Source organism: Protopterus annectens, chromosome 1.part1 (assembly GCF_019279795.1).
Source record: "Protopterus annectens isolate FY-2018-M chromosome 1.part1, PAN1.0, whole genome shotgun sequence".
Taxonomy (NCBI): Eukaryota; Metazoa; Chordata; order Ceratodontiformes; family Protopteridae; genus Protopterus; species Protopterus annectens.
Genome location: NC_056726.1, coordinates 1,523,138,936 through 1,523,156,435, shown reverse-complemented (window position 1 = coordinate 1,523,156,435; position 17,500 = coordinate 1,523,138,936). Strand labels below are relative to the sequence as shown.

General features: G+C 41.2%; 1 protein-coding gene across 5 annotated transcripts in view; it reads right to left on the bottom strand.

The window, feature by feature from the left end:
• The window catches only part of COL16A1 (collagen type XVI alpha 1 chain), a 3,146,845-nt gene that overhangs the window by 1,494,876 nt on the left and 1,634,469 nt on the right, over nucleotides 1-17,500 (bottom strand). For all 5 annotated transcript variants that reach the window (XM_044082765.1, XM_044082783.1, XM_044082773.1 and 2 more), the window contains exon 20: nucleotides 3,330-3,368. In XM_044082765.1, coding sequence (XP_043938700.1) covers nucleotides 3,330-3,368 — 39 coding nt within the window. The remainder of the gene's footprint in view (nucleotides 1-3,329; nucleotides 3,369-17,500) is intronic.

Here is a 17,500-nt window from a genome sequence, read left to right as displayed (position 1 = left end):
ATAGGCGGCAACCCACTGAGCTCAGAAGAGGTTATCAGGGATCTGGGGACCCAGGTTGACAGTAACCTTTCGTTTGACACTCACGTTGCCAAAGTAGTTAGGAAGACCTTCTACATTGCCCACCTGATCATGAAGGGATTCACATCTAGATCAAGGGAAGTCATCGTCCCCCTGTACTCATCACTCATCAGACCAATGATTGAGTACAATGCCCCATTCGGAATGTATCTGACACGACACCTGCAGCAACTGGAAAGGCCCCAAAATTCCTCACCAAAAGGATAAAGGGTCTCAAAAATATGTCCTATGCTGCCCGACTGAAGGAACTCCAGCTCTATTCAGTCGCTTACCGTCTGCTCAGAGGTGACCTGTGCCTGACATACAAGGACATGTCCAACCCAGAATTGATGAACATGCTTCACCTCAAAAATCTAGATCTCTCAGAACTACAAGGGCAGGAGACTTAAACCTTGACACGGTTATTAATAGGACGTGCTGGAGGGACAGATTCATCACCCAGAGACTCCCTATGCTGTGGAACAAAATCCCGGTACATGTGAGGCAGAGCACCTCGCTGGCTTTGTTCAAGAGAAATCTTGACCAATGGATGGGAGATCGCAGATATACCCCAGGGATTATCTCAGTGTCACTGCTTGACAGAGGCACAGCAAAATAATGGGCATAGTATCCTCCAAACTAAAGGGGTGGCGAAAGCCACAAAACTCTGGGCTAGGCTTATAAATTCCCTTGGGCAGATAGCCTAGTATGAACCTATGAACCTATATATATATATATATATATATATATATATATATATATATATGTGTGTGTGTGTGTGTGTGTGTGTGTATATATATATATATATATATATATATATATATGTGTGTGTGTGTGTGTGTGTGTGTGTGTGTGTGTATGTGTGTGTATATATATATATATATATATATATATATATATATATATATATATATATATATATATATAAAAAGTGGGATTCGCATCTTTTATCCATTCCTTGTTGTTTATTTGTAGGGGGTGAGGTGGGTCTGAAGGTTGCAGATTTCGTGTTATGGCTTTCAAACATGCCATCTTCAAAAGAACAAGTAAGTCAAATGTGGGACATTTAATAAGAGCTAACAACTTCAACTAAGAAGCCCTCATGATGATTAAACTATATGAATTTATACTTATAAAATATCCTGATGAAGTACTATGGTGCAATATTGTTTTATTATGACCCTATCAGTGTGGAATTGCAAGGAGCATGTACTCTTAAGTTAAAATGATGAATTAGGTATCGCCATAGTAAAACTGTTGTTTTCCTATTTGGTGTAAATTTTTGTTTTCAGTTTTCTATTCACGGTCGTGGGGAATCAAAGCCTTTATTGGGCAGTTGTTGAGTGTGGAGAAGTTATTGAATGTGAGGCAACAGTACTAAATCTCTAGCTTTTAGAATGTAGTTTCATGCTGTATAGTTTTTTTCTGAGATGACATACCTTTACATTACGTGGGAAGGGTCCTGAAATGCAACAAAATGGGAAACTAGTTAAAAAAAGTATTTTAATAATGCTTACATCTTAAGACTATTTTAATATCTGAAATTTGTTATGGACTGCCTGTGTCTATTCATTCACATCATCAGGTTTTTTGGTGGGCCTGCTACTGCGCATCCATAGGGGTACAAGGATACGATTATGGCCCCGCAACATCCAACCTTCCATTCTCAGTTTCTGCTTTATCCAGTTCAGGGTTACAGACATCAACTGAATATTCTGGCAGGCAAAGAGCATACATCAAGAATGGGACATAGATGGGAAGATAGTCTGTTTTAGGATGCGCACATAATCGCCAACTACAACAGGAACACATATAATGGCAACTTGTTTGCCACCACTTTACTTGCCGCATGTCCTCGGGATGCGAATGTAAACTGCAGATCATAGTGAAAACATACTCAGATATAGAGAGAAGCTATCCAAGTAAAGCATGCTAGCTGGGAAATGAAATGGAAAATCTTGCTGTGTGAGGCAACGATGCTAACTGCCGTACCTCTCCACCCCCTTGTCTGCAGCACACCTCAGCAAAATATTCTACACATGCTTAATGTAAATTGTTTTTCCAAAACAGATTTACAGCTTTCTCAAATGCAGTCAAAGTTAAATCCAACAAGTGCGTCACTAAACTTCTGTCCATAAACTCTGCAGTTTTGAAAACAATTATGATAAATTTAAACTCTTCGAGGTTTTAATGTATTAAACTCAGTTTCCAGAAGAAAATGATAAAAAAGAGAAATAATGCACCGAACTCCAGATTTGAAGAAATGATTTTACTCCAGATGGGCCTTAAACCCACAATCCTTAGCTTTGGACATTAATGCGTTAGCTATTAGATCACTGGGGTCTAACGAATGTATCAACTCAGACAAGCAGGAGTCAAACCTATAGCCTTCTGATCCATAGTGAGCTGTGTCATCCACTGCCCCACTGGCACTTGGAAAATAAATAATCTGGTTAAGTGACCTGTTCATAGTCATGCTGTCGGCAAATGAGGGACGAGGGAATCAAACCACGTACCCCAGGAATAGAGTTCACAACCTTAACCCAGTGCCAGACTTAAAAAGATACTGAGGGAATCAAACCACGTACCCCAGGAATAGAGTTCACAACCTTAACCCAGTGCCAGACTTAAAAAGATACTGAGGGAATCAAACCACGTACCCCAGGAATATAGTTCACAACCTCAACCCAGTGCCAGACTTAAAAAGATACTGAGGGAATCAAACCTCGTACCCCAGGAATATAGTTCACAACCTTAACCCAGTGCCAGACTTAAAAAGATACTGAGGGAATCAAACCACGTACCCCAGGAATATAGTTCACAACCTTAACCCAGTGCCAGACTTTAAAAGATACTTGGACCATACAGGGTTCAAAACCACAATCACCTTGTTGTTACTAGCATCACTCTCTAACCACCTGAGCTAACTGGCCAGTTCATGTACCTGGAGTCATGGGTTCAGGTCTCTCAGTCAGAATTCATGTCACACTGGCTGTTTCTTACTTACAGTCTTTGTTAAGATGCATTTACAAACACTGAAGTGGTATAATAATAAAAACATTACATTTCTAAATTAAATTAAGTATTTAACCTGTTGTTGCATAAATCAAATACCTTAGTTTCAGTTTATCAAGTAATCATACAACTATTTACTGCTTTCTTCAAAAAAAAAAAAAAAAAAAAAAAAAAAAAAAAGATTTCATAATGCATGTAGTACCCAGTGACTAAATCTTTGTTGCCAGTGATGATTTATGCTTAAAAGAAGAACGTACCTGGTCTCCTTTTGGTCCAGGAGGGCCTCCGGGATCTCCCTGTGGAAATAACAAAAAAGTTACTTAGACATCTGTACCACTGATCACCTCTAAATACACTCTTCAGTAATCAGGCTTACAATTTTACAACTGCTTACAATTATTGTAGGATTCTTTTAAATTCAAATCTATAAGGATGTAAGTCATACATTTCAGTGAAACAACATCTCAAATCTAATTTTAAGTATCGCTGTAAAGGAAAATGACATTTGTGAGCTAGTTTTTCTCCTTGGTGTAATATACACCTGTATCATGAGTTTTTAGTGAATACAGGATGCCCGTCTTTGTGACCTCCTGTACACCAAGATCCCTGCCAAAGGTGAAGTTACCTTTACTCTTCCCATTTCCCTGAGCACAGCAATATCTGCTGCATAAGGCAACACAGTTTTGATGTTATTTTGAAAGCAATTTCTTCCATTGAGACAACTGCTATAAATACGAGCATATAATTGGGAAAGAATATCTGATTTCAGTTTCTCATCTATAAGTATACCATTGTGCAAGACAGAACAGTGAGATACAGTGGACCTAAGAAAGTAAATGCTGTATATTCAACACTCAGCAGTATTCATTTTGATTTATTAATGATAATATGTTATTTTAAAATGGCTAATATGTCTGAAAATCCAAAAACAGAACAGGAGCATAATTAAGTCTAAGTACACCTAAACTGCATACACGCTGGAGTTTTCAACTGACAGATTGTTTTCAATTTTAAATCTCATTCTATTCTGTTTACCTATTGCAATGCATAATGCATAACAAGACACTCATGTACGAAAGTGCTTTAGAAAATGCGGAAACAATCTATTTGAAACCGGATAACTTTTTTCTTGACCATTCCAAACTCAAAAGATCTCAGAGATTATTCTACAGACACTTCAAGACATGTATATTGAAATGTTTTTTCATTAATACATATTTCTAAAAAAATCATAACGTTAAAAGTTGAGCAATAATACAGTTGTGATATATTTTAATGGTTTAAGGCACTCGTGGCTTTGCAGGGACAATTACTTGTGTCGATGTAAAACTTATGAGTTTGGGTTCAAACACCAACTCCTTTGCTGTTAGCATGAAACATTTTATGTAACCTTCATTCTTTCTTTACAGATTCACATACAGTGCAAGAGAACTTTGCATGTAACCAAAGTTTTAAGATACATTTTCTACTAAAAAGGTTGAGATACAGTTAAACAGAATACGGATGGATGATACTAAGAAGTGTAAAGTATTTATACTCTTGACAGCCATCCAGGGTTGCCTGGACAAAAACAATCACATCTAAAACCATGGAATGAATAATCATGAAAATGACCAACAAACACGATGGCAACCTACAGACACTGAGCCCATCCCAGTTGGGTTTTGTCAAAGGAAGGTCATGCCTACTTAACTTGATAGACTTCTCTGAGAAGGTAACCAAGGCAGTGGATAAAGGGAAACTGTACATATCACCTACCTAGACCTGGCTAAGGCATTTGACCCAATAACAAACTCAGGTATTGTGGATAGACTCAGTGAACTAGTCAACTCAGTGAACTAGTCAACTCAGTGAACTAGTCAATGGTTTCCTCTCCAGTCCAGCTGGTGAATCTGGGAATTTTGAGGCAATGTTGCAACTGTCTCATGTACACGGACAACCCTCTCCTCCTCCAAACAGGTTCAAATATATGTGAGAGATGCAACCATATAGCCAAACTGGAGGCTGAGCTCGCTCATCTCAAAACTGGTGTAACCAGTCAGGAGGAGAAGGTAACTTCACACAGCACAATTCCAGCATCACATAGTCCCACCACAACAGCGAACCAAACACATAAAAACACAAAAACATACTCGGAGGCTCTAAATAAAAATCTACCTAAGCAACAGAGACCTCCAAAGCAGGCATCCAAGCAAACGCTACCCCAAAACAAAACACGTACAACACATAGCACACAAAGTCAGTGTGCCAAGCAGTCACAGTCCTTAAGGCTGAATAACACACCTGATACCCTTGTAATAGGTGACTCTATTGTCAGACACACTGACATCCCGCTCACCAGGCTGAATAAAGAGAAGATCACAGTGAGCTGCCTGTCCGGCGCTAGGATCCGCCACATAATGCAAGCACTCAGGTCACTCTAAAGCAAATACAAATATGACTCAGTCATTGTACATGCTGGCGTGAATGACCTGAGACGTACCTCCCTCGACTACATGAAAAGAGACATAGAGGAGCTCTCTGATCATGTAGCCCAGGCCGGTATGACCCTGACCTTGAGCAGCATCTTATCCTCACCTAGAATTATGCCACAGTATAAAGACAAAATGATCGATTTTAACAATTAGCTAAAATTTTGGTGTCATTCAAAGGGGATCCAGTGTCTGTCAGCCTGGGATGACATGCTCGACAAGCCACGTTGCTTCACTAGGGACGGCTTGCACCTGTCACCCCTGGGCTTTCAGATATTGGCAAAGGCTCTTGCCACCCCCATGGTGCCTTTTTTAGGCAAGGCTCAAAAGTCAAACCCACCTCCATAGACAGCACAAGAAACAAGAAACTAAGGGTAATGCTGCTGAACGCCAGAAGTATTAACCTCAAGATGCATGCACTCGAAGCTCTCCTCAGTATGGAGAACACTGATATCTGTGCAGTGACAGAAACCTGGTTCAAGGCTCCAGAGAGCACTCCAGCACTACCGGGTTATACCTCATATCATGCTTTTCGGCCCCAAAACCCGGACTGAACCACAAAAAGAGGGGGAGTTTCCATATTTATCAAGGATATCCATACCTCCAGGTTAGTGGCAGTGCACGAAGTATCGGAGACCATCCATGTGCAACTGACAGTGGGCAAGACTGCTTTTCAGTTTATAGCATCTTACAGACCACCCTCTCAAAGTCAGGAATCCCACTCGGCTTTCCTGAAAACATTGGAGAACATTAAGATCTCTCCGAACACCATTATATTGGGCGACTTCAACTACCCAAACATAGACTGGGAGCATTACTCAAGCCCCAGCACCTTAGCCCAAAGGTTCCTGGAATTTATAAACTCAAATGCTATGGAACAACTAGTCACCACTCCCACAAGAGGGGAAAACATACTAGACCTGATCATTACCAACATGGGGACTCTATGCTCCATACCAGAAGTATATCCCTCATTGGTAAAATCAGACCATAAATTAATTTTACTGGATATCCACATCCCGAACCCACCCCCAGCCCAGAAAACCACAGTGAAAAACTTCTCAAAAGTGAACTTCACACTTCTCAAAACTGAAGTGGAATCCTTCAAGGCCCCAGGGCCAGTGGAAACTATGGCCCAAACTGCAGAATCCTATATAAACGCATTCTACAGACATCTCCATGGATCATGCTATCCCAAACAAAATCAAGACCCAATCATCCAAAGGCAGGCGTCCAGTCTGGTGGACCCCAGCCATAAATAAACTGTACAACAGAAGGAGGAAGCTACTACATGATAGAGCAAAATCCCTAAAAGGGAAGGCATCTCTGATCAGTACCAGCAAAAAATTACGATCCCTCATAAAATCCTCCAAGGCCAGCTTCGAGAGAAAAATTGCACAGGACACTAAAGACAATCATAAGGCTTTTTTCAGTTATGTTAGGAACCTGGGATGCAACTCCCAGACTTGTTCTGAGTTGATTCTAAACGACAAAAAATACACTGAACCCACAGACATCGCCAATGTCCTGGCAGACAGGTACAGTGCAAACTTCTCCACCCCCTCCCCCCCAAAAGAGCAAGTATCTATCCTGGCAGAGTGCAGCCTCCCAAACATCTCTGATGCTCAGGTAAAGTCCGCCCACTCCAAAGCAAAAAAACACTGCTTCCATGGGACCAGATGGCATCCCGGGTTGCGTCCTACATGAACTCCAAGAAGAACTAATCCCTCAAGTAAAACTGCTGTACAATCTCAGCCTCACTACAGGATATGTGCGCAAAGAATGGCGTACAGCAACAGTGGTCCCACTCACAAAGGTGGCGCCTCTGCAGACCCTGGAAACTATCGCCCCATAAGCCTGACTAGCCTAGTATGCAAGGCTATGGAGAGGATCATCATGGAACTCATAAACAAAGACATTGGGGATCTACAGACACTAGATCCTACCCAATTTGGCTTCGTCAAGGGCAGATCCTGCCTTTTGAACCTGGTCAACTTCTTCGAAACAGTCACCAAGGCCATAGATGAAGGGAAGGTAGTCCACACAGCCTATCTGGACCTCGCAAAGGCATTTGACACAATACCCCACTCGGGCATCATAGATAAGCTATCCAGCCTAAATATAAACCCCTATGTCACAAGATGGGTTGCAAACTGGCTCAAAGACAGAACCCACAGAGTCAGAGTTGCTGGAGCCATGTCAGACTCACCAAGTTCACAGATGACTGCAAACTTGGCGCCATAATTGACTCTCCAGCTGACACAAACATCCTTCAAAAAGGTCTCGCAGAGACGGATAACTGGTGCCAGAGCCATGGTCTAAAGCTAAATACCAAAAAGTGTATAGTCATTCCCTTTGGCAAAAACAATGTGCCCACAAATTACCACATAGGTGGCAACCCATTAAGTACAGAGAAAGTAATTAGGGATCTGGGGACCCAAGTTGATAGCAATCTCTCCTTTGACAAGCACATTGCCAAAGTGGTTAGAAAGACCTACTACATAGCCCACCTCATCATGAAAGGATTCACATCTAGATCAAGAGAAGTAATCGTGCCCCTTTATTCATCCCTCATCAGGCCCATCATAGAGTACAATGCCCCCTTTGGGATGTACCTTACCCGACATCTGCAGCAATTAGAAAGACCTCAAAAGTACCTCACCAGGAGGATCAAGGGACTCAAACAGATGACATATGCTGCTCGGTTAAAAAAATTCCAGCTCTACTCAGTTGCATACCGCCTACTTCGAGGTGATCTATGCCTGACATATAAAGCTATGTCCAACCCAGAATTAATGGACATGCTCCACCTCAGTAAATCTAAATCCCTTAGAGCCACGCGCTCGAGGGACTTGAACCTCAGCACAGAAATAAATAGAACATGCTGGAGGGACAGATTCATAACCCAGAGGCACCCTTCACTCTGGAATTGAATTCCAATTCATGTTAGGCAGAGCACCTCACTGACTCTCTTCAAGAAGAATCTTGATGAGTGGATGGGGGATCATAGGTTTGTCCCAGGGATTACTTCCGTGTCACTATTAGACAGAGGCACAGTAAACTAAACTTTAAAAAGGGCACAGTATACTCAAATCAAGGGGTGGTGTAAGCCAAACACAATCGGTCTAGGCTTATAAATGCCCCAGGGCAGATAGCCTAGTATGAACCTATGAACCTATGAACCTATAAATACCTACATTACTCACTGGACTGCCACCTGGCTCACAGACACAACCCAAGAAGTCAGGATTGGTGAGATCACCTCCATCAAAAGGCAGGTCACCAGTGGAGTACCACAGGGTTCCATGCTGGGCCAACACCTGTTTGGCATCTTCTTCTTGGAAGTTAAGGCTAATGTCAACAGCCTCTGGCTCACCAAGGTCACAGATGACTACAAATTGAGAGTTATCATAAAATCCCCCAAGATACCAACATCCTGCAAGAGGATCTAATACAGACAAATGACTGGTGCTGAAGTCACGGATTAAAACTCAGTGCAGAGAAATACATTTATACTGCCCTTTTGGAAAAACATCTACCAGGCCAATTACTCCATTTATAAGATACCCCTAAGAGCTGACCCAGTAGTTAGAGATCTGGGAACATATGTAGACAGTAATCTGACCGTTGATTAACATGTAGCCAAATTAGTAAGAAAATCATTCTGTGTCACCCAAATTATAAGTAAAGGTATAACATCCAGGTCCGAGGATGTTATATTACCACTTCACTTGTCCCTTATCAGACACATCACTGACTACAGTTCCCCCTTCAGCATGTACCTGACCAGGCATATGCAACAGTTGGAATGCTCAGAGAGGTTTCTCAACAACCGAATCCAGGGTATTAACACACTGTTCTATACAAACTGCCTTAGAGACCTGGATCTATACCTGGTCTCCTACAGGTTGCTGAGAGGTGATCTTTGCTGGGAATATAAAGCATGCTTAGATCCAACCCTGAATGAGCGTTTGTGTATCTGATAAATTCTCTTTACCAGAAACACTAGATACAGGTATTTGAACCTTGCATGCAACATAAACAGAACATGCTGGTGAGACAGATATGTGACTAAAAGGATCCCCATGCTCTGGAATATGCTCCCCCATCAATGTAAAGCAGAGTCCATCCCTAACCCTATTTAAAATTAACCTTGACCATTAGATGGGAAATTGCAAATTCATCCCTGGGGCTAGTCCCCATGTCGCTTATAGACAGAGGCCAACACTAAACATTCCCTAACTAACATTGGATAGGTAATAATAAATTCATCACCAGTCTGGTCCCCATGTCTCGTATAGACTGAGGCTAACAGTAAACATTCCTTTACTAACATCACCCCCCACATAACTTTTTTAGCAACCTCCTAACATATCCCTCCTAACAAGGCTATGGAACATATTATTACGGATCTTATAAATAAGGATATAGGGGACCTTCAAACCCTGGACCTCACATAGTTTGGGTTTGTGAAAGGCAGATCATGTCTCCTAAATCTGATAGACTTCTTCGAAGCCATCACCTGAGCAGTGGACAAAGGCAAGGCTATCCACACTGCCTACCTTAATCTAGCCAAAGCCTTTGATACCATCCCACACTCTGGAATCATTGATAGACTCACTGATCTGGGCATACATCCTTATGTCGCTAGATGGGTTGCTAACTAGCTCACTGACAGAACCACGTGCTGATAGTAACTGAATACAAATCTGACTAGCAGGCAGTTACAAGTGGTGTCCCACAAGGATCGTTTCTGGGGCCTCTCCTGTTTGGTATCTACTTCTCTGAAGTTCAAGCCAACACCAAGGGACTCTAGTTAAACAAATTTGCAGATGACTGCAAACTGGAAGCTATTATTGATTCTCACGCTGATTTGGACATCCTACAAAAAGGTCTTACAGAGACCAACGACTGGTGCCAAAACCATTGCCTTAGGCTAAACACCAAAAAATGCATAGTCATTCCCTTCGGGAAAAACACGGTGCCCGCAAATTACCATATCAAGGGAACCCACTTAACTCTGAAGGCATTATAAGGGATCTAGGGACACAGGTAAATAGCAACCTCTCTTTCAGCAACCACATTGCCACTGTAGTTAGAAAGTCCTTCTACGTGGCACATCTCATCACAAAAGGTTTTTCATCCAGGAAAAAATAAGTCATTATCTCTCTCTACTCATCCCTTATCAGACCCATTATAGAGTACAAGGCCCCATTTGGCATGTACCTCACTAGACACTTCCAACAGCTGGAGAGGCCACAAAAATTCCTCATAAGAGGATCTTGGGACTCAAACACATGCCTTATGCAGATAGACTTAAAAAAAACGTAAACTATACTCCGTCTCATATCACCTATTTAGAGGCGATCTCTGCTCGACATACAGAGCCATGTCTGACCCAGTTTTGCTTGACATGCTTCATCTGAAAAAAATCCCAATCCCTCCATGCTACTCACTCCAACGACCTCAACCTTATCACCACATTAAACAGAACCTGCTGGACTCCCAATTCTCTGGAATAGACTCCCCCTTCACGTCAAGCAGAGCACCTCACTGGCCCTCTTCAAGAGAAATCTTGATGAGTGGATGGGAAATAGGAAATTCACCCTGGGGATCACTTCAATCGCATTGCTAGATAGGGGAACAGGGAACTAACATCTGGTAAGTCAGATGACTGGGAACACTATTGGGCTAGGCTTGCAATGGCTCCAGAGCCATTAGCCTAGTACTTACTTATGAATCTATGAACAAACACACTCCCACGCCCCATAAAAATGCACATGTTACCAGGTAATGCAACTGGGTAGAGTTGCATGGCTGGGCTTATAGAGGCCCTGGTGATCATTAGCCGATCATTAGCCTACTATACACCCAAGAACCTATGAACTTATAACACAAAATGACAAGCTCAACAGTCAAAATTCTATGTGTTTAAGCAACATTTATTTGAAACACAAATTAAAAAGTGGGTAAAATCTAACCAGAAACATAATAAGTTACGGTATTTTTGTGAGAGACAAGCCAACACACTTGTAAGGACACATCATCCCACATACAAAGTAATTCCAGTTCTAACTCTAATCTTAACCCTGTCTTTAACCTTGAACTTAAACATTGCCCCAAAACATTCCCAAATCTTAATCATAACCCCGACCCAAACGCTAAGGCTAGTGATACATAACATTCCCAAATCTTAATCATAACCCCGACCCAAATGCTAAGGCTAGTGATACATAACATTCCCAAATCTTAATCATAACCCCGACCCAAACGCTAAGGCTAGTGATACATACCCCGACCCAAACGCTAAGGCTAGTGATACATACCCCGACCCAAATGCTAAGGCTAGTGATACATACCCCGACTAAAACGCTAAGGCTAGTGATACATACCCCGACCCGAACGCTAAGGCTAGTGATACATACCCCGACCCGAACGCTGAGGCTAGTGATACATATGGGTACAGCAGTAACAGGTTTAACTTGTTAACTTGCTGGCATTTGTTGAATGAACTAGTTACATACAACAAAAAATACTTGCACTCAAATGTCATCATTCAATAAACATTAAAGAAAAATAACAATCTATTAAGGTAGACAAACACTTGATAACCCCTCCTAAGATGATAACGTTATATCATTAATTCCAGAGGGTAGCTGGGTTGGTGCATAAATTTACCCATTTATTCGGGAGTTGTTTTGACAAGCTGGGGACAGTAAACAAATCAATGCTTACATAAATGAAAGAAAAAAAATAAAAACATGCAGGATGTCAAATGAGAAATGGGTGCATGATCCTTTGTTAAACCACAAGCAGTGCAGCTGTAAATTGTATCACTTAACTTATTTAGGCTGAAGTATAACATAGTTACTGAGTAAAGTCTGAGCAAAGAACATTATCAGAAATTTGGAATACAAAAGAAAAAGACAGATTACAGTAACTAAAAGGGGTACACTAATCACCTGCCACTCAAATAGAAATCAAGACAATTAATGCCAAGTTCCCAACAAATAGATGAAAAAGGCCAGACAATAGTAAAAGCAATTCTTGTACACCACCCAATGAGGTGTCTACCACTGAAAAAGTAAGTGGAAATGGGCAAATCACAAATCCACCTGGTAATCTGCGTGATGACAACATAGGTGATATTTTGGTAATAAATGCTTCAGAGGGTCATGGCCATAGTATTTCTCAAAACAAAAGCCAGCATTAAGAACATGAAACAGCTCACAGCAATGACATTGCTAAAACATGGTCAAAATGGGCCTGCAGTTATGCTACAGGTTGGCATAATGGTTAAGATACTTACCTCACAGATACAAAATGCAGAGTTTGGTTCTCACTAAGGGGAAGTTGGCTAAGCTTAAAATGGCTCACAAGGGCAGCTTGCCTACTTCTTACCTATGAACCTGCAATAAATGTTAAGGCGTGTTTAAATACCGTTGTGCAGACCAGTTTCAGAGAAAACAAAAATGGTGAGTAGCTAAGTGGGAATACAGAATAATGTGAATTAGTGATGGAAAAACTAAGAGGGATTGGATCTTTTAAAGGGCAAGTGACATAGTCATTGTGAATATATATATATATATATATATATATATATATATATATATATATATATATATATATATATATATATATATAGATACACATATGTGCTACATGAAATGGAGTGCAGTGATTGTGTTCTGATATCCAGTAAAAGACAAAGCAGTTATGAGCTTCTGTAGTGCTTATTTAGATCTGATCTTAACAAATGATAAGCACTCCATGCTTCAGTTGTTAAGGTCAGGTATTGTGCTAGGCACTTAAACCTGCCAGTACTGGTCAGCAAACGACAGTGGCAGAAGAAATGCAGATTGGTTTCAGCTTGCTAGTAATGTGTCATGGAGTTTTTCTAATACAACAGAATCTTATACTGTCTTTCTGACAATGCTCACTAAATGCTTTATTGCTCTGAAAGTTAGCAAAACACTTAGTGATTTTTTTTCCCTTTAACTAGTAGTACATGGCACAGATAAAGCTCTATACACTACAAAGACTTATGTGTTGTTGGCATCCAAGCCTCGAACTTAGAATAACCTGTTCCAATTAGCAGCATGCTGAAATCCTAGCCTCGAGCACATAATAAACCAGTTCCGATTGGCAGCATGGTGAAATCCTCTATATTAGTCACATGGTTCGTGACTTTCTCACACTAATTGGAAAACTTGTTCCCTAAACTAGAGTACATGATATGTCATATTTCACACAAACTATACTCACAACGTATTCCATTTAAATTTGTTTTTTATGCCAGAATACTGTTTTCCATTTATTTGTGTAAATTTGTTAAATGGGGTAGAACGCTGAAACAATCCTCACAACTCACACCAGTGAACTCCACTCACCTACAGCCATTGATTTTGTGGGGAAAAGTGCCCTGCAACCCCCCCCCCCCCCACACACACACACACACACACAAATTAATATATACTAATCTCAAGAACAAATAATAGTGGGGAAAAGAAGAAACTTTCTTAACCCCAATGTCTGGCAGTCTTGCATTGACACATTCTAACTTACTGATCTCACACTCTCACAGACAGATGGACAGACAGACATGCAATTTCATCCACCAGCCATATACTCATACAGATGTACCTTTCTCTAAAAATCTATTGCATACACACAAACACAAACACACACGCACACACACACACACACACACACACACACACACACACACACACACACACACACACACACACACACACACAAACACACACATATGCACTCCTGCGCTGCTCATTCATAACTTACCCACACAAAGGTGCATATCCACCAATGTTGCAGTCACACACAAAGACATTTGAGTAAATGATAACTGATGAAACAGTATGAACATTCAAACGCTGATGAAATTTCCTTTAGATACAGTGAGTTTAACTAAAACATCTATCTATATTAATCTATATATTTAAGTTTCTCTTTCTCTCTTTCATATATTTTTTGTGTATTAAAGCTTTGAATGCCTGTCATACCACTAAAACAGTTCAAATTACAAAGAATCAAATACACTCTCGTTCGAATCACAACAGGCTCAAAAAAACTGCAAAATCTATTAATATATATCAACTTTGAGAGTGGCTTATAGTGGAGAAAAGGCAAATTCCTGAATCCCCACTGTATTGTGACCACACACTGAAAAAATGCAAGTACATGCAATCAGTTCATTTTTGATCAGCTGTACCAGCTTTTTGTTTTTTTTTTCTTTTTTTGGTAAACAATCATGAGTATTCAGAGGCCATGCAGTTGAAACACTGGTATGTCCTTAAGTGGTCATTTGCATGGGCTTCCACTGCAGAAGGTTTAAACTATTAAACAGTAAAGACGTGAGCTTTGTGGCATCTTTTCTGTAGTTTTACAAAGTGATTTGTCTAAGTGATCCTTTTACCCTTTAGTTTACATGTATATCTACACACACATCTCTCTCTCTCTTACATATATACATATCTTTGGTCAGATTCGACCATAAGCTAATCACCCTAGATATCCACATCCCGCCCTCACCTACCATTAAAGAAACCATGGTAAAAAAATTCTCGAAACCAACTTTATGCTTGTTAAGACAGAAGTGGTGACCTTCATGACACCCATGCAGATGGACAATATAGTTAAGACTGCTGAATCCTGCACAAATGCACTCTATAAGCACTTACACATGTGTATGGATCGTGCTATCCCAAACAGAACCAAGACAATATCCTCCAAAAAAAGGAAGCCAATCTGGTGGCCCTCTGCCATAAACAAACTCTACAACAGAAGGAAGAAACTGTTGCAAAAGAGAGTAAAATCCCATAAGTGGAGGAGCTCCCTGGTCAGCCTCAGTAAGAAGTTGAGATCCCTTATAAGATCCTCCAAAGCTAGCTATGAAAACAAAATCACCATTGATTCTAGGGACAACCACAAAGCATTCCATAGCTATGTCAAGAATCTCAATGGCAACACCCAGATCTGCTGTGAGTTACAGTACAACGGCACGAAAATTACAGAACCAACTGATATTGCCAACATCTTGGTAGATAGGTTTAGTGCTAACTTTACCCCCTCTCACCCCCTAAAGGGCTCATATCTATACAGGAAGAATGCAAAGTCCCTGTAATCACAACTATGCAGGTAAAACCTGCACTCTTTAAAGCCAAAAACACAGCATCCATGGGACCGGACAACATCCCAGGCTGCGTTTTACACAAACTTCAGAACATACTGGCTCCCCACCTAAGCACCATGTTCAATCATAGCCTCACATCAGGCTTTGTGCCCACTGAATGGTGCACAGCAACAGTTATCCCACTCCTCAAAGGGGGAGCCACCACTGATACCAGGAACTATTGCTCTATTAGCCTGACGAGTCGGGTCTGCAAGGCCATGGAACGTATCATCGTGGAACTCATAAACAAAGACATTGGTAACCTCCAAACTCTGGTCCACACCCAGTTCGGGTTTGTGAAAGGCAGATCATGCCTCTTGAACCTGATCGACTTCTTTGAGGCAGTCACCAAAGCCGTAGATAAGGGCAAGGTGGTTCACACAGCCTATCTCGACCTCGCCAAGTTTTTCGACACCATCCTCCATTCTGGAATTATAGCTAAACTCACTAAACTAGGTATAAATCTCTACGTCACAAGATGGGTTGCCGACTGGCTCACTGACAGAACCTACACTGTAAAAGTTGCAGATTCCAAATCTGACTTCAAACCAGTGACAAGTGGAGTACCACAGGGTTCAGTCCTGGGACCTCTCCTGTTTGGTATATAATTCTCTGAAGTACAGGCTAACACAGAAGGCCTCTGGCTAATGAAGTTCACAGATGACTGCAAACAAGGAGCCATAGTCGAGTCCCAAAATGATGTTGACATCCTACAGAACGGCCTCACTGAGACAGATGCCTGCTGTTAGAGCCATGGCCTAAAGCTCAATGCCAAAAAGTGCATTGTCATCCCCTTTGATAAAACTCTGTACCCATGAAGTACCACATAGGCAGCAGTCTACATAACACCGAATGTGTGATAAGAGAGCTTAGGACCCAGGTGAACAGTAGTCTCTCCTTTGATAATCACATCACCACAGTAGTCAGGAAGTCCTTCTACATCACAAAAGGGTTCTCAACCAGGAAAAAAGAGGTCATTGTTCCCCTCTACTTGACACTCATCAGACTCATTACAGAGTACAACACTCATTTTTGGAATGTACCTCACAAGACATCTGCAGTAGCTGGAAAGGCCACAGAAGTACCTCACAAAGAGGATTACTGGCCTCAAACAGATGCCTTACATTGACCATCTCAAAAAACTCCAACTTTACTCCGTAGCATATTACCTACTCCGAGGTGATCTCTGCCTAACATATACAGCTATGTCAAACCCAGAGCTGTTGGACATGCTACACCTAAAGAAATCTCAATCCCTCCAAGCTACATGCTCTAGGGACCTAAACCTTGTTGCCACATTAAACAGGACATGCTGGAGGGATAGATTCCTGTCCCAGAGATTCCCATACTCTAGAACAAGCCCATCTATGTCAAGCAAATGTCCTCATTAGCACTCTGCAAGAAAAATCTTGATGAGTGGATGGGAAATAGGAAATACACCCCGGGGGTCACTTTTGTGGCTCTGTTCAACAGCGGCACAGGAAAATAACTTTCTTGGGTAAGCCAGGGAACCTTGTTGGCTAGGCTTACTTAGGCCCTTGGGCCGATAGCCTAGTACCTACCTATGAACCTATGAATGTAAGTGTAACCATACAAATACAAGATATCTAACATGTTCTATATCCAAGTCATCAGCTGTCACCTTTGTATTAAATGATATATCTCTAAGTCACTTTGTTGTGACCAGGTGTATGTGCTGCACATTACTTATGCTGTGCGCCACAATCCTCATCAGTTGTAGATTAAGTCTTTCCATGTTTTCTGG